Source organism: Vipera berus (assembly GCF_964194415.1).
Source record: "Vipera berus genome assembly, chromosome: 2".
Lineage (NCBI taxonomy): Eukaryota > Metazoa > Chordata > Lepidosauria > Squamata > Viperidae > Vipera > Vipera berus.
The window spans coordinates 261,743,605-261,770,119 of NC_138203.1; the positions used below are offsets into that span (position 1 = coordinate 261,743,605).

Consider the following 26,515-nt stretch of genomic DNA (forward strand, 5'->3'; position numbering starts at 1 on the left):
TTAAGCAACTTACTAGCAATTTACCCACCTGATGTTCCCTTAACAAGACAAAGCCCAATATATTACACTCCTCCCCCCTAGAATGTACAAACATTATAAAAACAAAAGGAGAATAATTACAGCAATACAAGTTTACAGAGGTACAACAGTAATGTGCAATATACACGTTTTTCCATACTGGCTAATACAGAGGGTCTCTTAGCTAGCAGCACAATAATGATACAGACAACATCATAGCTCAGTTATTTCAGAAAAAAATCTTGTAAATATGCAGGAGGCTTGCGAACCCTCGTGGAATGCCTGGGAGACTCAGGCACTTCCTGGCCTATCAGCTTGCCCGCCAGGCTGGGTAGACCAGTGTCCATAAGTTCAAGTGAGTCGAGTTGACTCAGAATTCTCTGGCTAGCCCTTCCAGGTTGGCCCACCCCAGAGTCCAATCGCTCCGCAGTTAGCACAGTGGCTGTAGTGTTGCATGTTGCACTCCTGAGCTTTCTTCCCCTACTGCCATCTCCCTGTTGCTCTGACTGCTTGGAACCTCAGAGCCTATGGATTGATCAGCCTGACTGCCGGTTTGCAGTTCGTGGATGGGACCTGGGATGAAGTCCTCGCTTTGTGTCCATTCTGGAAAATGCTTTCTAAGCTGATCGATATGGCGATGGACGACTCGCCCACCCTCTAGGCCCACTTAGTATGAGGGAGGGCCCAACATTTTGGTGATCTTCCCTAGCATCCACAAGTTCCCATGCCCATAGTTCCTGGCCCACACCCCGTCCCCACTTGCAGCCCCCTCGGGGGTTTTGGGCGAGAGGCCTCAGCTGCCACCCGGTGTGGGTGCAACCTGTCCAGTTTCATGATTAAGCGCCTCCCCCAGCGCAGCTCTGCTGGGCTTTTACTCATTGCCTTGCATGGCGTGGGATGTTGGAAGAGCAAAAAGTCGGCCAGTATGTGGCGCCAGTCCCCAGTCACTATATGCCTCAATGACTCTTTCATGGTGTGTACCATACATTCAGCTTGACCATTACCAGATGGGTGAAATGGAGCCGATGTCGCATGCCTAATGAGGTTTGCCCTCAGGAACGCCTGAAATTCTGCTGCAGTTAATTGGGCCCCGTTATTGGACACTACAATGTCTGGCAACCTGTGCATTGCAAAGAGTTTCCTAAGCACCTGGACGGTCCTAGCAGTAGTCATGTTTGTGATTGGTATGACATCTAGCCATTTAGAGTGGCTGTCGACCACTATAAGGAAGAGCTGTCCCTGAAAGGGCCTAGCAAAGTCTATATGAATCCTCGACCAGGGTGTGTGTTTCTCTTTCTACCTGTGAATGGGAGTGTGTGGCATTTCAGGCCTTGATTGTTAGCAAGTATAACACTCATGCACTTGAGCCTCAATGGCTTTATCTAATCCTGGCCACCATAAATAGCTTCTTGCTAAAGCTTTCATGCGAACAATAACCCGATGACCTTCATGAAGTGATTGCAATACCCTGTCCCTTAAAGATGTAGGAATTATGACCATGTTACCCGAAAGAATACAACCCTTATGAGCTGACAGCTCATGTCTCCTTGTGAAATAGCTCTGAAACTCAGGACCTGAGCTTTTATCAAGCCATCCCATGTTTACCCAAGATAGCAGTCTGCTTAGAGTCTTGTCTGCTGCCGTTTCTGCAGCTATGTCCCCTGTGTGGAGGGGAAACTCTGGCAAGTCGTGAATGAACAAAACGCAGGCTGCTAAGGGTGGATCTGGTTCAATTTGAGGCAATGGAAGCCTGCTCAGGCCATCTGCATGGCCTATATCAGAGGTCTTCAAACTCGGCCCTTTTATGACTCATGGACTTCAACTCCCAGAATTTCTCAGCCAGGCATGCTGGCTGAGGAATTCTGGGAGTTGAAGTCCATGAGTCATAAAAGGGCCGAGTTTGAAGACCCCTGGCCTATATCCTTGCCAGGTTTGTGAATTAGCTTAAAACTGTAAGCCGATAAAAAATGGACCATCTTAGCATCCTAGGGGATAAGATGTGGGGTGCTTGTCTGACTGTAGTGAATAACCCCAATAGTGGTTTACAGTCTGTAAAGACCGTGAAGTCCCTGCCATATAAATAGTTGTGGAATTTTTTTACTCCAGCTACTATGGCCAGTGCCTCTTTGTCAATTTGAGTGTAATTACGCTCAGCGGAGGACAGTGTCCTCGAATAAAAAGCAATTGGAACTTGTTCCATCACTAAGTGACTCAGGACAGCCCGCACCCTGTATGGGGACACGTCACAGTTATGCATATCAGCATCGATTCCTTAAAGTGCGTGATCATGGAACTGACTGACAGAAGTGCCTTCCATTCTTGAAAGCTTCTTTCGTGAACACTAGTCCACTTCCATGCAGCATTTTTGTCCAAGAGCCAGTGTAACAGCTCTGCCACTGTGGCCTTGTTAGGAAGGAACGTGTGGTAAAAATTTAGGAGGCCTAGGAATGCCTGCAGCTCTCCCTTCATTTTGGGGCTGGGTGCCATCTGAATAGCCTTTACTTTAGACTCAGCAGGGTAGATGCCGTCAGCATCTATACGGAAATCCAAGAACTCAGTTGAAGGGACTTCAATACTGCACTTATTCTTTTTAAGCTTCAGGCCTGCTTTGCGCAGCATTTGAAGGACGGCTCTGAGCCTCCTTGCTAGCACCTCAGTGGATTCACTGGCAATTAGCACATCATCAAAATAAGTGCAAACTCCTGGAATGCCCTTGAGCATCCATTCCACAATGCCCTGAACAATGCAACACTGACTCCAAATTGCAGGCGCTTTACTTTAAATGCCCCCCTGTGCATTACAATTGTCTATGCTGTGGCTGTGGCCTCATCAATAGAGAGCTGTTGGTAGGCCTGAGCCAAATCTAATTTTGCAAAAATGGTGCCACCTTGTAAGGATGCCAGAATGTGGCTTACTACTGGGACTGAGTATGCATGCTGTTTGAGTGCACAGTTAATTGTGCATTTATAATCGGCACATATTCTGACCTTCCCGTTGGCTTTTAGTGGCGTTACGATTGGGGTCTCCCATTCACCCCCATCTACTGGCTGCAGAACGCCCTGTTCAACAAGTTTATCTAACGTAGCATCTGTCTTGTGTTTAAGAGCAAATGGCACCCTACAAGGTTTACTCCTAACTGGCACTACAGTAGGAACTAGTTTAAATGTTATTGGCGGGCCTGTGTATGTCCCCAGAGCTGAATTAAACACATCTGCAAATTCCTCGCATACTGTCGCTAGACTCGCGACTTGCATCCTGTCGATTCCGGTTACTTGGATGCCTAGTGTATCAAACCAATAGAGCCCGATCAGGCTCGTTCACTGACCCCCTACTACGACAACGTCCAGGTGCCCAGAAAACCCCTTAAATTTAACGGCTAGTATGGCCTCACCCTTTACTGTGACTCTGGCTTTCTGGAAATCAGTTAGTATAATGTCGGAAGGCCTCATCTTGGCCCATCTCTTTCTGTGATTACAGACAAAATTAAATGTCTCAAGTGAAATAATAGAAACGGTAGAGCCCGTGTACAGTTCCATCTTGCAAGGGACCCCTTGCAGCTCCACCTGAAGTCTACATTTTGGCTTAATCAGGTGGCAAGCTCCTGTGCGGCAAATGCTTCTGTGGCTGGAGCAAAATCCCATGCTATACTGACCCAGGACCCCATACCTCTCCAGGTCGGAATGTCCGACTGGTGATTCAATGGCTGGTCCCTCTGGCGATCTCTGCAGATGGACACAATGTGGCCAGTCTTTCCATAGGCCTGGCACGTGGCTGTCCGGAACCTACAGTCTAAGCGTTGGTGGCGGCCGCCACACCCTGGGCACTTAAAGAAGGGATCTGCCTTGTAAATCTTCCATTGTTGCTTGTCGCTGTAACGCTGTTGGTTGTTGTGTCTTTGTAGCTTGTCGACTTCTGTGTCATCTTCAGGGTCTTCTGTCTGTTCGGCATCTTCATGGTGGACGGCTTCCTTGTGTTGTGCAGTTTTGGCAGGCCACATGGCTCATACAGCCCCACCGGCGGCTTCGTCCACTGTGATTTCCTTCAGCGAGTCTGGGAACAACAGAGTCTCTTTGGCGAAGAGTTTTTGCTGTAGCTCCCAATTCCGGAGACTGCAGACAAGCCAGTCTTGTCTCTTTGATGTTGGAGAACTGGCACAGGCATGCAGCCTGCCTCAAGCCCATGATGAATTCACACGCAGTTTTACCTGGTTGCTGAATGCATGGTGCCAAGCAATTACCAACAGCTTGGGTTGAAAGTGGTCTCCGAGCTTCTTCAAGTCCGTGAATGTTACGGACTGCAATGGTGTTGGCGTGAACAGGTTCTCTGCAATGTCGAACGTGGCTGGGCCGCACAGACACAGGAATGTGGTGGCCTTCAGGCTGTCCTCGGCAACTTGATTCATGCAAACATAGTTCTCAACCCTGGATAGGTATGAGGACCATCTTTCTGGGTGAGTTATGTCGAATTTTTCTAGCTTTCTGACCTTGGCCATTTCTGCTGGTTTTCACGGCTGGGGCTCATTGTCTTTGCATCCTGCTCATCTGTTGCCCAGGGACCGTTCCTCTGGGCATGTGGTCATTAGCGTGGCTATGCTAGGCCGACTGTAGGGTGGGGGAAATTGCTTTTTCCCGCCAGGCATGCTCGGCCTCTCCCCTAGTGACTCTTCAGCTCAGTTGGAGGAGCAGGATCCCACCTTCGTCGCCAGTGTTAGATACTGGGTTCATTGCTTCAATGACGAGATGAGGATAGTGAGTTCAGCAAAGATCATTGTTTATTGTTTGCAGGAACTGAACTGAGAACAGGGCTGCGAATGCAGCAATTTATACTCTGCCCTCTAGGCGGTGGCCAATAGGTTTAAAGCAACCTATTGCCACCGTAGAGGAAGCCAATGGCGGCGCTGGAGATGGGTTGTCTGAGGAGCTGGCAGCCGTTAGCTACAACAACAACAACATCAACAACAAGTTGGAAGGGACCTTGGAAGTCATCTAGTCCAACACCCTGCTCAGGCAGGAAACCCTATACCATTTCAATTCCTTGAAGGATCTCTGCAATTGGAGGATACCAGCCCCTTCAGGCAAGCAAGGCCAAGAATTGGGCACCACAAAGCCTATTGGGGCTCTATGATATTGTTGTAAGATATAATAACAGAATGTTGAAAGCCTGTCAAGAGTTTGCCACTGATCTCTTTTATGGGATGCAGAACCAAGAGAGCATTATTGTGACCCTCTTGAGTACAAGGAACACTATATTCCATTTTGTGTCTGTTCCTTTGATCCCCATTACCTTTATACAGGGGTGTGGTTTCTACAGAATCGTGCTTAAATATAGACGTTTGGGTCTTGCCTCTTTAGCATGCTGTATTCACTCTCTTAAGCATTTGAGCTGCGCAGAACTCTTGAAGGAAAGAGATCCAGAAAGGGCCAGGATAAGTGTCCAGATTCTTCCAGTGCAAAGGGAGGGCTCTTGAACTGAAGAAGGAAGAGATGCATTCTAAGTTCTCATCTTAGCAATAGGTAAGAAGGAACTAAGTCACTACCCCTTCATGACTTACTGCCTTGTGGCGAAGGGGCTTGTGTAATTCAATGAAGCTATGAGCTATGCCATGCAGGGCCACCCAAGACGGACAGGTCATAGCAGAGAGTTCTGACAAAACGTGATCCACTGGAGAAGGAAATGGCAACCCACTCCAGTGTCTTTGCCATGAAAACCCTATGGACAATACCAAAGGGCAAAATGCTATGATGCTGGAAGATGAGCCCCCTCAGGTCGGAAGGCGTCCAATATGCTACTGGGGAAGAGCAGAGGGCTAGTACTAGTAGCGCCAGAAAGAATGAAGCAACTGGGCCAAAGCTGAAAGGATGTTCAGCTGTGGATGTATCTGGTGTGAAAGGAAAGTCCGATGCTGTAAAGATTTTTTCTCCATAGAAACCTGGAATGTAAGATCCATGAATCAAGGGAAGCTGGACATGGTCAAATAAAAGATGACAAGACTGAACATCAACATCTTAGGTATCAGCGAACTAAAATGGACAGGAATGGGTGAATTTAATTCAGATGACCATCAGGTATACTACTGTGGGCAAGAATCCCTCAGAAGAAATGGAGTAGCCTTCATAGTCAATAAAAGAGTACGAAAAGCAATACTGGGATAGAATACTCAAAATGATAGAATGATCTCAGTTCAAATCCAAGGCAAACCATTCAATATCACAGTAGTCCAAGTCTATGCCCCAACCACCAGTGCTGAAGAGGATGAAATTGACCGGTTCTATGAAGCCCTACAGCACCTTCATTTCATTTCATTTATTAAATTTGTATACCGCCCTTCTCCCGAAGGACTCAGGGCGGTGAACAGGGCATATATAAATAGAAACTACAAAAATTAAAAGAGAATTAAATAATTGCCCAGATAAAACAGTAACAATATAAAAGCCCATTAAAAACCCTAACATCCCCCATCAGGCCAGGCCAGCTTGTTCAAATAAATGGGTCTTCAGACCGTGTCGGAAGGAGTGAAGGTCCGGTGCCTTATAGAACTAACACCAAAAAATGATGCTTTTATCATCATGGGGAATTGGAATGCTAAAGTAGGAAGCCAAAAGATAACTGGAATAACAGGCAAGTTTGGTGTTGGAGTACAAAATGAAGCAGGGCACAGGCTGATAGAATTTTGTCAAGAGAATACGATGGTCATAGCAAACACTCTTTTCCAACAACCCAAGAGACGGCTCTACACATGGACATCACCAGACAGTCAACACAAAAATCAGATTGACTATGTGCTCTGCAGCCAAAGATGGAGAAGCTCTATACAGTCAGTAAAAACAAGACCAGGAGCTGACTGTGGCTCAGACCATGAGTTTCTCGTTGCAAACTTTAGACTTAAACTGAAGAAAGTAGGGAAAAGCACTAGGCCACTCAGCTATGAATTAAATCATATCCCTGTTGAATATACAGTAGAGGTGACAAATAGATTTAAGGAATTAGATCTGATAGACAGAGTGCCTAAAGAACTATGGACAGAGGTTCGCAACATTGTACAAGAGGTAGCAACCAAAACCATCCCAAAGAAAAAGAAATGTAAAAAAGCAAAATGGCTATCTGAGGAAGCTTTGCAAATAGCTGAAGAAAGGAGGGAAGCGAAAGACAAGGGAGAAAAAGAAAGATACGCCCAAATGAATGCAGAATTCCAGAGAATAGCTAGAAGAGATAAGAATGCCTTCTTAAATGAACAGTGCAAAGAAATAGAAGAAAACAATAGAATAAGGAGGACTAGAGATCTCTTCAAGAAAATTGGAGAGATGAAGGGAACATTTCATGCAAAAATGGGCATGATAAAGGACCAAAATGGCATGGACCTAACAGAGGCAGAAGAAATTAAGAAGAGGTGGCAAAACTACACAGAGGAACTATACAAGAATGAGCTTAACCTGCCTGATAACCATGAGGTGGTCACTGACCTCGAGCCAGACATCCTAGAATGTGAAGTGAAGTGGGCCTTAGAAAAGCTGAGCAACAACAAAGCTAGTGGAGGTGACAGTATTCCAGCTGAGCTATTCAAAATCTTCAAAGACGATGCAGTAAAAGTGCTACACTCAATTTCCCAGCAAATTTGGAAAACTCAACAGTGGCCACAGGATTGGAAAAGATCAGTTTACATTCCAATTCCAAAGAAAGACAGTGCCAAAGAATGTTCAAACTATCGCACCATTGCACTCATTTTTCATGCTAGTAAAGTTATGCTTAAAATCCCACAAGCTAGACTCCAGAAGTATGTGGATCAAGAACTACCAGAAGTACAGGCAGGATTTCAAATAGGTAGAGGAACTAGTGTTGTGGCCCCGACCCCCGAGCCTGTCCTACCTGAGGAAGAGGACTCTGAGGATGATTGGGAGGAACTGGCAAGGCCTCGCTCTCCGGGACCCTCCCCTCTGGCAAGGCCTCCATCTACATCTGAAGGCCAACAGGAGCAGCCTGTGAATAGCCAGGCTGGGAGTGAGCCCGAGCAGCTGCAGCAAATGGGGAGTGGTGAAGATGAATCATGGCTGGATCCCTGAGAAAGATGCAGAGCCAAGTGTTTACAGCAGTGTAAGAAGAGTAGGAGGGCCACACCCCACAAGGTACAAAAGGGGGTGTGGCTGCTCTCAGGACTTTGTGAATAACAATCATTCAAACAACTTCTGGTCACGTCTTCGGAACTCTGTCGGATTTTCTACTTGTGTGAAACCCTGGTCTGGATTCTTGACAACATTTCTGTATTTCTGTTTTTTGGACTGTTTGTTTGGACGTTATCTCATTTCAGCGGACACTTGAGGTAACAAGATTATTTTGGCAGACTGCTTGTATTTTGCTGCCAAGGCTTTATCGGATGGCAATTACTACAGCCAAAGACATTAACCCTTGCTAGTCATGCCTGCTTGTCTGTCTGTTTGTATCTCGGCGGGGGGGGGGAAACAGAACAACTAGAGATCAAATTGCCAACATACGCTGCATGATGGAGAAAGCTAGAGAGTTCCAGAAAAAACATCTACATCTGCTTCATTGACTATGCTAAAGCCTTTGATTGTGTGGATCATAACAAACTGTGGCAAGCTCTTAAAGAGATGGGCGTACCAGACCATCTTATTTGTCTCTTGAGAAACCTATATGTGGGCCAAGAAGCAACAGTGAGAACTGGACACGGAACCACTGATTGGTTAAAAATTGGGAAAGGAGTCCAGCAAGGCTGTATACTGCCACCCTGCCTATTTAACTTATATGCAGAGCACATCATGAAAAAGGCAGGGCTAGATGAATGAAAAGTTGGAATTAAGATTGCCGGTAGAAATATCAACAACCTAAGATATGCAGATGATACCACTCTAATGGCAGAAAGTGAAGAACTAAAGAGCCTCTTGTTGTGGGTGAAGAAGGAGAGTGCAAAAGTTGGATTGAAACTTAACGTTAAGAAAACCAAGATCATGGCATCCGGCCCTCTCAATTCCTGGCAAATAAATGGGGAAGAAATGGAGGTAGTGACAGATTTTATTTTCCTGGGCTCCAAAATCACTACAGATGGGGACTGTAGCCAAGAAATTAAAATATGCTTTCTAAAGAGCAGTCAGGGATGATCTCTTGATGTTCAGTCTTGCCATCTCTTGTTTGACCACGTCCAGCTTTCCTTGATTCATGGATCTTACATTCCAGGTTCCTATGGAGAAAAAATCTTTACAGCATCGGACTTTCCTTTCACCACCAGACATATCCACAGCTGAACATCCTTTCAGCTTTGGCCCAGTTGCTTCATTCTTTCTGGCGCTACTAGTACTAGCCCTCTGCTCTTCCCCAGTAGCATATTGGATGCCTTCCGACCTGAGGGGGCTCATCTTCCAGCGTCATATCGTTTTGCCTTTTGGTACTGTCCATAGGGTTTTCATGGCAAAGATACTGGAGTGGGTTGCCATTTCCTTCTCCAGTGGATCACGTTTTGTCAGAACTCTCGGCTATGACCTGTCCGTCTTGGGTGGCCCTGCACGGCATAGCTCATAGCTTCATTGAATTACGCAAGCCCCTTCGCCACGACAAGGCAGTAATCCATGAAGGGGGGGGGTGTTATGTATGGGGTTTAATAACATAACAAGCAATGGCTCTACCAATACCACCAGGTGGCGCTGGGCCGAAACTGCTGCGGCTGGGAGTAGCATTTTGGTGGGAAAGCCAGGTTTAAATCTATTGGCTGGAAGTGTACCTGGACTCTCGGTGGGAAAGCCAGGTTTAAATATATTGGCTGGAAGTGTACCTGGTCTCTCAGTGGGAAAGCCAGGTGTTAGGAAATAAAGTCCTAACCTGGTTTGGGTGAAATACATAATATGGTTGTGTACCTTTAAGAAATGAAATGGCCTAAGGATGTGACTAATTCTATTCAGCATAAATGAATTTCAGATGTTAGACTTACTCTCTCTCTAGTGTTTTTTCTCTGACTGACTTGTTACTGTGTGTATTGATATTTGAGTTTTAACTGGTGAGGATTTTTTGACTTTGATTTTGTTTACTTCTGAACTGTTATTCAACGGTGATTCTTCGTTACTGACCTTGGATTGAAAACTGGACTATATTTAATTGTGTTTTTGTTTTGTGTTATATTGTCTGAGTAAAAATATAGTTATGATACAACTCAAGTTAGTTTGCCTTTTACTGTTTGCTTCTTAAAGGTCCCAGTACACTTTCCTTTGTGCATTGCCACCTTTGTATAAGGCATTCTGCACATTCTAATTTTTGTTTCGATTTAACACCAGGTTTAAATCTATTGGCTGGAAGTGTACCTGGACAGGTACAAATAGTGCACAGGTAACCCCTATCCTTCAGTACAGTTTCTGCCACCAATAAAGAGCTGCTATGCTGTACTCCTCTGCCTGGCATCTTTCCTGCGTTCCAGAACCCACTACACAATAGTAGAGGACAGGAAGGCCTGGAGGAATGTTGTCCATAGGGTCGTGATGGGTCGGACACGACTTCGCAGCTAACAACAACAACATAGTCACTAAGGAAAAAAGTAAAATGTCACTCAATCCAGACAAAAGAAATTGGACAAGAGCTGATATGAAAGCTTTCTCCAAATCCCATCAACAGCTACCAGGCTTGAAAATCAACAAGAATAACTGTCATCTGATGAATCAGCAAAAAGCAAGGATTTTTTTGGAGGGAAAGGATCCTGAAGTACACAAAATTTTTGAATTCCTCTTCATCTAGAGTTGGCAGCTGGCAGCTTCTGTCCTTCTGGCTAGTGCCAGCCAGCCTAGTCGAGGGCTTAGGTCAGTATGGATGAGCATGTACATGTGAAGGAGAACAAATATATATGTTGTACCAGTAAACGTCTGTTATTTTAAATTCACTGAGTCTCCCTGTATTTTAAAGAACCATTTGTGCCTCAGAGTGTGGGTGAAAGTGTGGCTATTTCTCAGGGCTGTGAGAGTGTGAGTGACCATAAACATTAAATACAACACTCTTCGGAAGTGTAACATTGCCTATAGCACGTTGAGGCGGCTTCCTGATCAAGGGAAACGTGAGCGCCCCCTCCTGCCCCCGCATGGGAAATGCTCCGTCTCTCCTTGTTCCAGGAGCGCTTTCCATTCACAGAAAGTCCACCAGAGGGCGGCCTCTGCAAAGAGAAAGGGACTCCACGCACTTCAGCGTTGGGCCGCTGTGGCCGGTTGGGAAGGAAGTGACGTAAGTAAGCCTTGCCTTTCTAGGATGCTGGACTCGCAGTTTGAACTTCGCAGGCGGTTAAAAAGGCTGCAAGAAAGTTGAAGGAAAGAGGCACAGGTGACAAAGGGGGTTGTTTGTCTCTGTTTGTGTGTATGTTTCTCTCTGTGTGTGCTAGTCTAGACCACGTACGTTGCCCTCAGGAAGAAATCCAGATGCCAGAAAGGAAAGGAGGGGACCTAGATCGTCCTTCAGCCCCATTTCTTGGGAAAGCTCCTGGGTAGAGGGAGAGCTTGCATGGCAAACCTCAAGGAGGAAATAAGGTTTGAAAATGCAAAAGATTATGCCTACGTTCTCACTCTGTGCTGGATGACAGTAAACTAGGTTTCACTCCTCTGCAGCTCAGTTTGTCTTAGGAGGGTAAACAGATCATTATGTTAAGCTTTGTGCATTTAAGCCTTTGTGTTTCATGTGAATTGAGCCCTGGATCTGATTGACCTTTTTGTGCTTAGGACATATTGTGTGAACCTGCCTTCCTGTGTGAAGGAAGAGAAATGGAGCATCCTATGCCAGGGTCAATTGAATGGCATTACATTTTTTGTGAATTGAATGTTCATGCTTTGTTAACCTGTTCTGAGTTTTTGTATGCTGCCTGAACCCTGCTTATAGGTAAATGTAGATCTATATTTTTAAAAAGCAAGTCTTTCCTTGTGAGTAAAAAAAATAGAAATGATCCAAAATGCCAAATATACTGAATGTTCTTATTGAAGTTATCAGTTTACCAGGTCAGAAAAATACTTCCTTCTGTATGGGGTTGAGTATCGATGAACGATCCAATCCACTACTTTCTAGTTGTTGGAATTTATTTTCTATCAGAGAGATGCAAAAGGAGGTCATTCCTTCATCTTCTTTAGAGACAAAGTTATCTCTTTGGCAAAGAGGGTTAATGGCTTGTTCTGATTCCCATGGCTAGATGAACATTGCTATGAATGAAAAAGAATTTGGATTCCTTGAACTCATTTGGATTTGTGTTACAGGACGGAGAAAGAATGGCGAGCCTTCCTTTAGCAAGTGGGGGAACTGGAAAAGGCCCTTCCAGTGTTCAGTCTGGAATCGGTGAGGAGATCTGGGCAAGAACTGGCCAGAAGATCCTGGACGATGGAACCATCCTTTCCCCACTTCAGTCCTGGAATTTTAGGAGCATCCGGTATCAGGAGGATGAGGGTCCCCGAGGACTTTGCAGCCGACTGCACTACTTTTGCAGCCAATGGTTGAGACCAGAAAAGCACACAAAAGCGCAGATGCTGGACCTGGTTGTTCTGGAGCAGTTCCTGGCCATTCTGCCCCTGCAGATGGAGAGCTGGGTGCGGGAGTGTGGAGCAGAGAGCAGCTCCCAGGCGGTGGCCCTGGTGGAAGGCTTCCTCCTGAGCCAGGCGGAGGAGAAGAAGGAGCAGGCTGAGTTGCAGGTAAGAGGACTTCCTCTTGGGATCCCAGAAGGACTTGGATATAATCATATGTTCAAATTTTTGTTTCCTTTTAAAAATATCATTAAGCTTATCAAGATATAAAACACAAAAAACTGAAAATAGTAGGAACTGGGGGGAATTGAAGAGAAAGACGTATAGGGTAAAGGGGAAAAGGAAAATAATTGACTTTGACTCTTTAAGGTAAAGGTAAAGGTTCCCCCGCAGTCAAATAAAATGGTAACATTACAGCCTCCGACTTCTACTTTTACATCCTTAATATGTACTAGAACTAGCCATTCTATAACAAGAAACTCTAAATTTCATTTTTTTTAATCCCAAGAAAAAGATCCAGAAGTGATTTCCAAGTAGAAACAAGGTTGGATGTGTTCTTTTCTTTAACTAAAGCAGTTAATTTTGCCGTCTCTGCTAGGTCTGTCAGTTTTTCCAGCAACTTCTCCATTATGGCAATTAATGTATCCTTCCGTTTTTGTGCAAAAAGCATTCTTAATGCTCTCAACATATATAACAGCAAAGTTTGAGATTATGTTTCAATCTCTGTCTATTAAAGTCCCTGGTTTTGTTTTTATACCCACTTTGAGAATCTTCTGCAGTAAAATATAAATCTTACACCAGTATTTCTTTGGTTTGTCCACCAAAATGGAATAAGGTTTCTTGTTTACATTTATATTTTGATCATGTATTTGAATTTCCTTTATACATCTTTGGCCGGTTATCACGCATTAAATAGAATTGATACATCATTTTATAAAAAAATTGTTCCAAATTATAATTTAATAGAAATTTTAAAGTTTTCACCCAAATATCTTCCTGTTGTTCAGGCATTATATTATACACAAAATTCTTTGCCATTGGATCAATGTATTCAAATTCTTAATACCTCCTTACCAGAGTTCTCTGGCATTTATACTATGTGGAGATGCTTCACTAATCTTTCTATAGTTGCTTATCCTTTCTAGAAGAAAAGATTTTGCAGAGCTATTTATTTCTTACTTCTCAGCCTAATTGATCGATACTGAGTGCTTTGCAGTAAAAAACCACTTCATGATGTTTGATGACCATTAATGCTTTTCTCCTTCATACTATGTCAAGTCCTTTACAATGGACATCAGAGATCCTGAAAGAATGAGGCATCCTTCAAATCTCCCTCAAGAACTGTTTTTCAGGAGGATCTCTCAGGAAGATCCAAATCAGGACACCTCAAGAGGTAATAATAAGGTCCTTCCACTCCTCTGATAAATCCTAACTTTCTTACCTTCTGTGTTTTCCCTTCTATAGCATTTCATTAATTATGCTTCTTGAAATTCTATCTCCCTCACAGGGAAGAATAGAAGGAAGTTGACGTTTTGTTTTGGGGGAACGGAAACCATGATTGAACCTCCAGCTCAGGTAAGAGAAGAACATTCATTTACTAGATTTGTATTTTCCTTTTCCCTCACGAAATCAGCTGATGTACATAGTACAGGTAGTCCTTGATTTATGACCACAATTGAAACCCAAATTTTTGTTGCTAAACAACACGTTTGTTAAGTGACCTTTGCTCCATTTTACGACCTTTCTTGCCACATGTGTTAAGTCAATGACTGCAGTTAAGTTTGTAATATGGTTGTTAAGTGAATCTGGCTTCCCTATTGACTTTGCTCTGAGAACTTCACAAAAGGTGATCACATGACCCAAGGACCCTGGAACCGTCATAAATATGAGTCAGTTGTCAAGCACCCGAATTTTGGTCATGTGGCCACGGGGATGCTGTAGCAGTCGTGGGTGTGAAAACTGGGCATAAGCCATTTTTCCCGGTGCCGTTGTAACTTTGAACAATCACTAAAAACTGTTGTAAGTTGAAGACTATCTCTACTGTCTTCTTCCATTGTCCCCTCAGCTTTTGATTGGGGATTTTTTTAGGATTTTTTTTTAAGACTACTACTTTAAAAACAAAACTCTTTCCCCTAATTATTCTCCCAACTTTTCAGTAAATAATGTTTTACAGATATTTTCATGGCACCCATTATTTGTGTAATTCTTTGAGTTGCATTTGTGCAAGGATCCTCAAAAGTATTTAAATATTCACACCAGGATATTAACATTTTTAAAAGCTTTATTTACAATCATTGATAAGAAAATACGTGATTAAGAAGAAAGATTTTTAAAATCCCAGGACAGTGGCCATATAAAAATGCCTCCAAATAAAAATTGTTCTGAAAGAGCATATAATCAAGGCCCTATTGGCTTGCAAAATACCTTTTAATCCCCTGATTTGTGCCTGGATTTGGAGGCCAAACTATCCAGCTTTGCAAAGGCTAAGAAATGCCTTCCTCAAAAAATGTTCTCCATTTTCTTATTTACTGTCGAGTCAATGGCTCAGACTACTAGCAGTTTCCTTGCAATCGGAGGAGGGGCAGAGTCTCTGGATATTGATGGCACACAACACAGATCCATGGCTGATCTCTCCCAGCTCTTTCATGAAGGCGTTGAGGATGAATAGGATGGCTCCTTCTTAGCCACTTCATAAAATTCTACAAAGAATCCCTTCCTCTACAGAGACATTTATGCCTTTAAACCCAGGTTAAACAAGTTAATGTCACTGATTGGTGGGTTTTCCAAGGGCCACCTGCTAATTGATTGTCTCCTGACACTGAGTGCCTTTTGATTGAGGATGGATGAATTGACCCTGGCTGGCTGGCTGGTTATTTGGTAAATCCAGAAGGATCCTGAGGTTGATCCAGAAGGAAATTGGGGTTACTTAACTGAATTGCACTGAAAATCCTACAAAATCATTCAAGTTGATGAAACCTGTCTAAAACATATCTTCAATCAAAAGTTTTTTCTTCTGTCCACTTTCTCACCTAAACTATGGAATCCTACTAAGCATAGCCATTTACCTTAGTTCATAGCTTTGCTTTGGGAATTTCTAAACAATAGGATAGATCCTATAGTCCCTCCTCAATCTGTTCTGTACTTTTTTTCCTTTCAGGAGGGTCTTCTGCCCTTTGAGGAGGTGGCTTTGTATTTCTCAGAGGAGGAGTGGTCTCTGCTGGATCCTCACCAAAAAACGCTGCATTGGGAAGTCATGCTGGATAATTATAAGAACGTGGCCTCTCTTGGTAAGGGTTTCCTATTCTGCAGTCAGGCAGTTCAGGAAGACACTTTGTAGTCAGATGCCACGGATTACTTCTTATGAAATCATCTCCAAATAGATATCCTCTCCTCAGAGGGAGAAGGAAAAGTCATGCTGTTTGACTGCTCCTATTAAGGAAATAGGTCAATGGCAATCTTTATTTGTTTTTCTATTTCTATTTAAACATATTAGTAACAAAGTAATTCCTTGGTTTGCAGTAATACTAAACTTTACCAAACAGTTTTCAAATATTTTGGCCCAGATGCATCTGTATCAGTCCTATCAAGAATTGCCATTCACGTTTTTGACTTAATGGCTTTATTCTGGAACCGTGAACCGAGATGCATTATAGTTCTGATCCAGACAGCATAAACTCCACGAAAATGGTTTTAAACAAATATTTATTGTCCAGGAATTCTAAGCAGGGACTTACTTTGCAGTAGATACATCCGGTCATAGTCATATCTGTCCATAATTCTCCATCTCAGCTAGGCATGGTTACGGATGCCAATTGATGCTTGCATGATGCTTGATTAGACACCGTGGCACATATGCAGGACAGCCTGTAATAAACTTTGAAGCTCCTCCCACTGACTAGATATAGGACTAACAACTAGACTACATTTCCCAGAGGCCATCTCTTAAGGAGACAGCGTTTAACTTTTTAAATGCTAAATGCTCTAACACAGTTCTTAATTCCTAATCTAGCTACATAATGTACCAGAGTTACATACTGGTCCAGCACAGCCTTTTACAAGTTTTATGCCTCACGAATAGTGATATTATCATTTCTATACCAAACCATTATACAAATATACAATATATTGGAATCTGGCAAAATACCTGAAGGCAATTACAGGTAATCCTCGTGTTACGAATATAATGGAGACTGCCCATTCGTAACTCAAAAATTCATGGGAATAAATCTTGTACCTCGAAGAATATCACCTTTCACCCACATATTTGCTAATTGAATGCATGGGCAAATAGGCGGTTCATTATTTGCACATGAAGTATCTCAGGGAGGGGAAGGCCATGGGGGGCCTAGTGATGGAACAGGCCCCCAAGGCCTCCACGATTCACAAAGATATCTCATGCTTCCACTTCCATTTCTGCCGTGGCAGGTTGACTTACGTTGAAAGATCCATCTCCTCTCTGCCGGGTTCCTGCTTTACAAGGATAGGAGAGTCAATGGAAGCTCCTGTGTGCTGTAATATCTTGCGAGTTCAGGCACCCATCCTCTTTTCCAGAGAATGGGTGCCCGACTTCTCACAATGCTTGTGGTGCCTATCTCCTGCTCTCCCCCACCCTGAACTCGAGCCACATGGCCACTGCCCCTGGCTTCTGTTCTGCCGGTGGACTCCTGTAGATCCCCTGGCCTCCTTTTTGGGCAGCAGCCTGGAAAAGGCCTCTGATGCCAAGATTGGGCCTCCAGAGGCAATCAGAACCTTCCATTCTCTGTTGAAGAGAAAGAGGCCTAAACTACTGTGAGATCATTCAAAATCAGTAGTGTGAGATCTCACATTACTGATCGCACGTGATCTTGCGTTACTTTAGGCTTCCATTTTCTATGAAAGCACCAAAGGCCTAGATCAGCCAAGAAAGCAAAGGTGCATATCCAAAGGCCTAGTGTCTAGGGAGACTGGGGTGGGTGGGTGGAGGAAATAGCTATGGTGAATTGTGCAGTGCTACTGCGGTCATTCGTAAGGGTGAATACTGCCGTAGTGTGGAAACATTTGTAATTTCAGGAGTTTTTCGTAAACACTACTGGGTGATTATTGCATAAATTCGAACGTTTGCTAACGGAAGGTTTGTAACTCAGGGATTATCTGTAATATGATTTCTGACAGGGTGATCTTTTTCCCTAACATTTCTATCACTTTCATTTCTCTTTTCCTTTGAAGGTGATAATGAGAATGACAATAAAGTCGCTGGAGAATTAATGAAAGTGTTCAAACAAAGAGACGTAATGGAGAAGCCTGCAATTCAGACGGGATTCCAAAGGCAGGAAGGAAACACTTCAGATAAATGGAATAAGGATAGCTCATCTTCCATTGATGCTATCCTTGATCAACGAGGAAAAATAAAGAAAAAATACATTGGGAAAGGTTTAAGACAATTCAAATACATAACAGATATAAATGAGCACTATCTATCCCAAGGCAAAGGACAAGATTATATATCCAAAGACAATGGAAAAAATTACAATTGGACTTTCACACTTTCTCAAGAAAAGTGTTCAGTTATGTCACAGAAAAGATTTCACATGGGAGAGAAGCCAAATAAATGCACTGAGGATGGAAATAAGTCTGTTTATAAAAGGATAAGCACAAGGGAAAAGCTATATAAATGCAGGAAGTGTGGAAAGGACTTCAGGAAACCAGGTCATCTTACATCCCATGAAAGGATCCACCTAGGAGAGAAGCCATATAAATGCATGGAGTGTGGAAAGGATTTCAGAACAAGCTGGGAAGTTACATCCCATCAAAGGATCCACACAGGGGAGAAGCCGTACAAATGCATGGAGTGTGGAAAGGGCTTTAGAACAAGCAGTTATCTTATATCCCATCGAAGTGTCCACACAGGGGAGAAGCCCTATAAATGCATGGAGTGTGGAAAGGGGTTCAGAAAAAGCTGTAATCTTATATCTCATCGAAGTGTCCACACAGGGGAGAAGCCCTATAAATGCATGGAGTGTGGAAAGGGCTTCACCCAACATGGTAATCTAGTATCCCATGAGAGAATCCACACAGGAGAGAAGCCATTTAAGTGCATAGAATGTGGAAAAGGCTTCAGGAAACACTGTCATCTTACATCCCATCAATTGACTCATAAAGCAGAGAAGCCATATAAATGCATGGAGTGTGGAAAGGGCTATACCCAACATGGTAATCTAGTATCCCATGAGAGAATCCACACAGGAGAGAAGCCATTTAAGTGCATAGAATGTGGAAAAGGCTTCAGGAAACACTGTCATCTTACATCCCATCAATTGACTCATAAAGCAGAGAAGGCATATAAATCCATAGAGTGTGGAAAGGGCTTCACCCAAAATAATGTTCTTATTTCCCATAAAAGACTCCAAACAGGGGAAAAGCCATATAAGTGCATGGAGTGTGGAAAGGGCTTCAGAACAAACAGTCATCTTACAGTCCATCAAAGGATCCACACAGGAGAGAAGCCCTATAAATGCATGGAGTGTGGAAAGGGCTTCACCCGACATAATGTTCTTATTTCCCACAAAGGAATCCACACAGGAGAGAAGCCCTATAAATGCATGGAATGTGGAAAGGGCTTCAGTCAACACAATAAACTTACATCCCATCAAATGATACACACAGGGGAGAAGCCCTATAAATGCATGGAGTGTGGAAAGGGCTTCAGGACAAACGGTGAACTTACATGCCATCAAAGGATTCACACAGGGGAGAAGCCCTATAAATGCATGGAGTGTGGAAAAGGCTTCAGGACAAGCGGTGACCGTACATGCCATCAAAGGATTCACACAGGGGAGAAGCCCTATAAATGCATGGAGTGTGGGAAGGGCTTCACCCGACAGCGTCATCTTATTTCCCATAAAAGAATCCACACGGGAGAGAGGCCATATAAATGAATGAAGTGTGGAAAGGGCTTCGGCCGACACCATACTCTTACTTGTGAGAAGTCAATTCCCAAAACAAACATACATTTGGGTGAGAATGTATGCTAATTATAGAGCTCAGTCTACGGATTTCCAATTTACACAGACTGAATTCTGAAAAGAGGGTTGGGGTTTTTTGTCTGTTTCATCCTTCTAACTTAGAAGCCTAGAGAGATGAATTTAGTAACGAAAATAAAAACAATGGGCATGTGCCATTATAATTATTATCTATAAGTTTTTGAATTTATGTGTGTATAGGTTCATTTTATTTTATTTTTTAGATATGCGCTTCCTGCTCCCCAATTGTCATGTTTTGTTGACCTGAGTCAACCAGTATCTATGGAGAAAGAGGGAACATTATTCATTCCAAGGCCTGAAGATGTATGAGGGAATTGTTACATGCCCATCAATGTTTAGCGTCTGGGAAGAGCTGAAACGATGAAGAATTCCTCTCTCAAAAACGAAGCCAGAATGACCAGAAGCCCCACAAGTGATTGTGCAATCTTTTTTCAAGCATTTTGCTATTCTATAGTGTGATGAGGGCTGAGAAGAAGTCTAAATTTGATTTAAATAAAATTAAATATCAATGCTGTGGTTATGTTCGAGTCATGTATTATACTCATGAATTAAACTCTTTAGTTGCTTTAAAAATGTATTAACACGTGAAAGTTTTTGGAAGGATTTGAGAAGCTCATGTTTGAAGCTTTTTATTTAATTGTCAGTTCTGTGTAAGTCAGTAAGACTGAAAAGAGCAGAGAGGTAAACTGAATTCTTTTTAAACCCTTTTTTCTCTCCATCTACATTCTTTCTTTCACTAATTATAGCTAAATCTCTCTTTTTCCCCCTCTTGCATTGTCACCTACAAATCCAGAAGAATCTTATTTTTTTTATTGAAAAGTTTTAAAATACAATTTTCCTTTAAAAAACCCACCTTCCCCCTCCCTACTCCCCCCCCTACCTCCCCCCAACCTCCCTCCCTCCTCCCCTCCCTCCATCCCCCCCTCCCTCCCCCCGACTTCCCAGAGCTAAATACAAGGTATATATCTATAAAAAGGCAATCATAAGCAACCATATACTACCCACTATAAAATCTAAAATCCATTACTCTCTAGCTTATATAGGATAAGACACACCTTAACAATATTAACTATATATAAAAAAACTAAAATAAAGAAGAAAAAAAAACGAAAGAAGACTTATTCGAATGCTACATAAAACTTCTTAACCCTATACTTGTTCTGGATAAACTCAATCCATTTTCTCCATTCCATAATATAGCGTTCTTGCGAATGATCTTTCAAATAGGCCGAAATCTTCGCCATCTCTGCCAGGTCGGAAACCTTTAAAGTCCACTCTTCTATGGTCGGCAATTCCTCTTTCTTCCAATATTGGCCTATCAAAAGTCTTGCTGCCGTAATTAGGTTCAACATCAGCTTAGTGTCCACAACTGTAGCGTCTGCAATTATTCCCAACAAAAAAAGTTGCGGACAAAACTTTATCCTCTGTTTAAAAATCTTCTGCATATTCCACCAGACTTTTATCCAAAAAGCCTTAACCTTCTTACATGTCCACCATATGTGAAAATATGTTGCATCTTCATCACCACACCTCCAACATTTAGGCTGGTAATTCGGATACATACTTGCAAGCTTTTTAGGATCTAAATGCCATCTATAAAACATTTTATAAAAGTTCTCTCTTAGATTTTGAGCTTGAGTAAATTTTACGTTCCTCACCCAAATCTTTTCCCACATGTCCATTGTGATAACTTCTTGGATGTTTTGGGCCCATTTTATCATACAATCCTTAACAAGCTCTGTCTCTGAATCAATCTCTATCAATGCAAGATATATCCGTTTGATATGTGCTGATCCCTGATTTCTAACTTGCTTTATCAAATTTTCATCAGTCATTGTAAAACCATTTTTCTGGTCTTCTTTCCACCTGGCCCGTAGCTGAATATATTGAAACCAGTTTTGAACAACCTTCTCTTCTCGCAAGAGGCTATATGATTTCAAACACCAAACATTTCTTTCCAAAGTTAAAATCTCCTTGTACGTAGTCACATCATGTTTGAAGCCAGCATGAATATTTTCTATTGCGTGTTTTGGAATTGCCAACAATGGTATCTTGCAACTCAACTTATGTCTATACTTCTTCCAAACTCTCAGCAATGCCTGTCTTAAAATATGCACCCTAAACACATTGTCTACCTTCTTATCATACAACAAATATGCATGCCAGCCAAACCACAAATCATGGCCCTCAAGATTTAATAACCTCCCTTGCGTCAAATTAATCCAATCACTTATTCCTACTAATGCAGCAGCTTCATAGTACAATTTAAAATTAGGCAGTTTAAGACCACCTCTCTCACGAGTATCCTGCATAATCTTAAGTTTAACTCGTGGTTTTTTCCCTGCCCACACAAATTTATTGATACCACGCTGCCATTCCTCCAAATTAGAATCTTTCTTAAGGATCGGTATCATTTGAAACAAAAATAAAAATTTGGGCAGGACATTCATTTTCACTGCTGCAATCCGTCCCAACAAAGACAATTGCAATTTTTGCCAACTCTCCAATTCTTTTTGAATTTTCCCCCATAGTTTTTCATAATTATTTTTATATAGCTTTGTATTAGAGGGCGACAAAATCACCCCCAAATATTTAACCCTCTTAACAATCTCAAATCCAGTTAATCCTTCTAAGAGAGCCTTCTGTGAAACTGTCATATTTTTAGCCAAAATTTTAGTTTTCTGTGTATTTACCTTAAATCCAGAAACCTTCCCATATTGTGTTATTATCTCCATCAGGTCCACAACAGAGTGCTCTGGCTGGGTCACTGTAACAACCAGATCATCTGCAAATGCTCTCAATCTATAGTCCTGATCCCCAACTTGTATCCCCTTAATTTTTCCCGAACTCTGAATCTTAACCAATAATATCTCTAATGTTAACACAAATAACAAGGGCGATAACGGACACCCCTGTCTTGTGCCCTTCTCAATGTTACATGCTGCTGTCAGGCTATTGTTAACTATGATTCGGGCAGTTTGTTTTTGATATAATGCCCTAATCGGCTGTAAGAAATTTTCCCCAAAATCCATTTTATCTAAAACTTTCAACAAAAATTGCCAATTCAATTGATCAAAGGCCTTTTCAGCATCTAAAAAAATTAGCGCTGCAGAGATCTGGTTGTGCCTTTCCAAAAACTCTAAAACATCAACTATATGTGTCACATTATTTTTCATTTGCCTACCACTAATAAACCCCGTTTGATCCCCATGAATCACCTGTTGCAGAACCCTCATCAGTCTATTAGCCAAAACCTTAGCAAATATCTTATAATCTGTGTTCAAAAGCGATATCGGTCTGTAATTTTTAACTTGAGTAGCATCCTGGTCTTCCTTCGGAATCAAAGAGATAAAAGCTGTTCTCCAAGACGGTGGCACCTTTCCCTCCCTCTGAATTGTCTGAAACAGTTCCTTTAACGGCTTTATCATCTCAAATTGTAAATTTTTATAATAGGCTGCAGTCAAGCCATCCGTACCTGGCGCTTTATCCAACTTCAATTCCTTAATTGCTGTAAGAATTTCTTCTTCTGTAATCAGTTGATTAATCCCCTCTTTTTGTACTTGCGTAAGAACTGGGATGCTAGCATTCTCCAAATATATATCAATATCTTTTACATTAATTTCCTCTTTAGTATATAATTTCGAATAAAAATCCACAAAAGCATCCTTAATAAGATTCTGTTGAAACACAACCCTTCCTTTATACTCAATCTTATCTATATTAGAGGCCCTTTGTTTTTTCCTCAGTCTATAAGCTAACCATCTGCCTGGCTTATTAGCGTTGCAAAAAGTATTATGCTTAGCAAACCGCAGATTGGTTGCCACTTGATCTGCCATTAATTTATCAAATTGTCCTCTTAGCAGTCTAATAGCCTCCTTAACCTTCACATCCTCTGGATTCAGAATCAAAGCCTTTTCTTTTTCCTTTATTTCATTCTCCAGTTCTTTCCTTCTAGTTTCCACTGCACGTCTATGTCTATTATTCATATATATCAACACCCCTCTCATATATGCCTTGCTAGCATCCCAAACCATATCCATAGAGGTACCCTTATTCATATTAATCTCAAAAAAATCCTTCATCCGCTGTTTGCATTCTTCCACATTTCTCTGATTTCTAAACAAATTCTCATTTACACGCCATGAGCGCCTGTCTCTTTTCTCCTTATCAATCTCCAACCAAACTGGACTGTGGTCAGAAATAGTTCTTGCACAAATCTTCACCTTTTTAGTTCTCAAAAAAAAAATCATTAGTCAACAAAATAAAATCAATCCTCGAAAAAGATTGGTGTCTATCAGAATAAAAAGTATAATCCTTCTCCTGCAAATGCCTCTCACGCCAAATATCTCTCAATTCCAGGTCGTCCTTCATTTCAAAAAAAGATTTAGGCAATCTAGCATGACTTGGAATGCGCTTAAAAGCTCCAGCCTTGTCCAACTGTGCATCCAAGACACCATTCCAGTCTCCCATAAGAATAAAAGATTTATAATCCAACTGGGTAAGCTTTGTGTGGAGTAAGCTAAAAAAATCCGCTTGTTGTTGATTAGGTGCATATAATCCAACTAGAAGCGTCTTTTTGCCTTCTAACAACAGCTCAATCATAACATATCTTCCATGCTTATCTACTTCAATTAAGTCTGCTGTTAAGGCACTTTTAACATAAACAACCACTCCATTTTTCTTATTCTCTGCAGAGGCAACAAATTGCGTACCCAGTCTCGAGTTCAGTAAATACTTTTGATCCAAAACTCTAATATGCGTTTCTTGCAAACATATAACATCTATCTTAAATTGTTTTAAATATTGAAAAACTTTCTTCCTCTTCTGCGGTGAATTTAGTCCATTAACATTCCAGGTTAGAAATTTAGTTGCCATGCATATCCTCCCAAAGCTCTTGGAGCACAGCTTTGATAGGGCTAATTTCTTTAGGCCGTGCTCCTCCCACAGCTTGCGTACGTTGTGAAGAATCTGAAGACTTTTGCTGATCTTGTTCTTTTATTTTCTTTGCTCGTTTTAAAGCAGCACGCGTTACTCTTTGCTCTCTAGGATCATCCAAAGAAGTTGTATCTTGATCTACTCCAGGGCCACTTTCCTCTGTTTCATCCTCTTGATGTTCTCCTTCTCCCGATCCCTTTCCAGCTTCCAGAAGTGTTGATGGGGTTGCTTTTAAGACATTATTGTAGAAATCACGTGCTTGCTTCACAGTAATCAGCCGATACCTTTTACCTTCATGCATCACCATCAGCCCATCTGGAATCTCCCATCTGAACCTTATATCTCTTTGCTTAAGCTCATGCACGAGAAATGTATAGTCCTTCCTTCCCCTTAAAATCCTTGGAGGAATTTCTTTTAAAACCAAGACTTCTTGTTCAGCAATCACCACTTTAGCATCATAGGCAGCTTGTATAACTTGATCTCTAATCTCTCTTTTCGCAAAGTAAACCACCACATCTCTAGGCAATTTTCTCTGTCTGGCAATCCATGAATTCACCCGAAACACTTTATCCATAACTGCTCTTATTTCAGATGCTGGCTGGTTTAATACCACTTCAAGAGCCTCAGAAATCAGCTGCTTTAAATCTTCTTTAATGTTCTCTTTTAACCCTCTGATTCTAACAGCAAACTGCATCTGGTAATATTGGGCTAGGCTTAACTCCCTTTCCATTTTGTCTCTTGCATTTTCATTCTCCCGTGCTTTTACTTCTAATATAGCGTTCCTTTGAGCCAGATCATCCATTTTTTCATCTAATTCTTCCACACATCCCGCCACTTTATGCACTGAAGACAAAATGTCTACCTTCATCACGCTGTACTTCTGTTCCATCCTCTCTTCCATTCTCTCCTCCAATTTCTCCAATTTCTCCTCCATCTGTGCAAATTTATCACCGATTGATTGATTGATTGATTCCAAAAGTTTATCCAGAGCATCTCGTAAATCCTTCGGTGTCAGCACTTCAGAAGGGTGCAACGCCTGTAGTGATGATTGTTGCACCGGCGAGGATCCACCGCTCCGAAGAGTTTTAGGGGGAGGTTTCGCCGCCATCTTTTAGTCCTCAATTATGACGCACTTTCACTTAAAGTTTAAAAAGTCCAAAAAGCTAGAAAGTATAGTAAAATAATCCTCTTCACCTTTCCCTCTTGCACCGCTCTGCCTGCTCCTTTAAATCATAGTTCTTTCCTCAGGCAGGGATGGTTCGCAGACGCCTGGCTCTGCTCCAAGAAGTTCGGAGCAGAGACGCCGGCCAGCTGGGAGCAACCCAGGCTTCGGGGGAGTTCAATCCTTCAGCCGCCCAAGCTCCAAGCTCAGGCGGCCCCGGAGAACTCTACCCCTACCTGAGACCTCACCCCCTCCTCTTCTCCCGAGGAGGGGGCTTCAATTTCGCCCGAACAGCTGATCAGCGCTGTTTCGGGCGAAAAAACAAACAGCTGAGCCGCGGGCAGCCCGGGAAGGCTGTCTTCGGCGCCGCGCCGCCACCGGAAGCCCAGAAGAATCTCTTCAAACCATTGGAATCTTCAGGTCTTGCGGTTAAAGGAGAATTAGTACTTTAGTTTTTCTCTGTTCATTCCTATGGATTGATGGGTCCCAGTATCATTGCTGTGGCTAGTCCAGATTCTTGCCTCTGAATGACAATTTTTGGGTCATAGAGGTAAGCCAGAAGAGATAAGTCCTGTCACAAGCCAGAACTTTTATTACAGGAGCTGCTAATGGGTCGCCATCTTGTCTCCTCCCTGCAAGCACATCTTCCTGAGGTGTATTCCCTATGTAATAAACAATAAACTAGAAAAAGGATTAAGAGGGATGAATGAAACAAGGATGAATGAAGAAAGAAATGAAATGCAAGGCAAGGGAAAAAGTGGATAAGAAAAATGAGATAACATGATAGTCAATCGAAGGACTAATTTAATTAAACAATAAAAGAAATTGAATATTTGGCAACTAAATGATCTCCCTTATTTCAAATAATATGTATAATAATAGAGGGAGATCTATTTGATTAT

The 26,515-nt window shown here is 42.3% G+C and overlaps 1 protein-coding gene across 1 annotated transcript; it reads left to right on the top strand.

Annotated features, from left to right (window-relative positions):
- Window positions 1–11,362: 11,362 nt before the first annotated feature.
- LOC308664062 (uncharacterized protein) lies at window positions 11,363–20,029 on the top strand. The gene is made up of 6 exons (XM_081321021.1): window positions 11,363–11,522; window positions 12,237–12,665; window positions 13,776–13,890; window positions 14,005–14,072; window positions 15,655–15,784; window positions 17,703–20,029. The coding sequence occupies exons 2-6, from the start codon at window positions 12,249–12,251 to the stop codon at window positions 19,409–19,411; spliced, it is 2,439 nt and encodes an 812-aa protein (XP_081177147.1). The 5' UTR covers window positions 11,363–11,522; window positions 12,237–12,248; the 3' UTR covers window positions 19,412–20,029.
- The last annotated feature ends 6,486 nt before the right edge of the window (window positions 20,030–26,515 follow it).

Coding starts and splice junctions, on each gene's coding strand:
- LOC308664062 (XM_081321021.1), top strand. CDS start 12,249: ATGGCGAGCCTTCCTTTAGCAAGTGGGGGAACTGGAAAAGGCCCTTCC. Junction 13,891..14,004: donor AAATCAGGACACCTCAAGAG/GTAATAATAAGG, acceptor TCTCCCTCACAG/GGAAGAATAGAAGGAAGTTG. Junction 15,785..17,702: donor TAAGAACGTGGCCTCTCTTG/GTAAGGGTTTCC, acceptor TTTCCTTTGAAG/GTGATAATGAGAATGACAAT.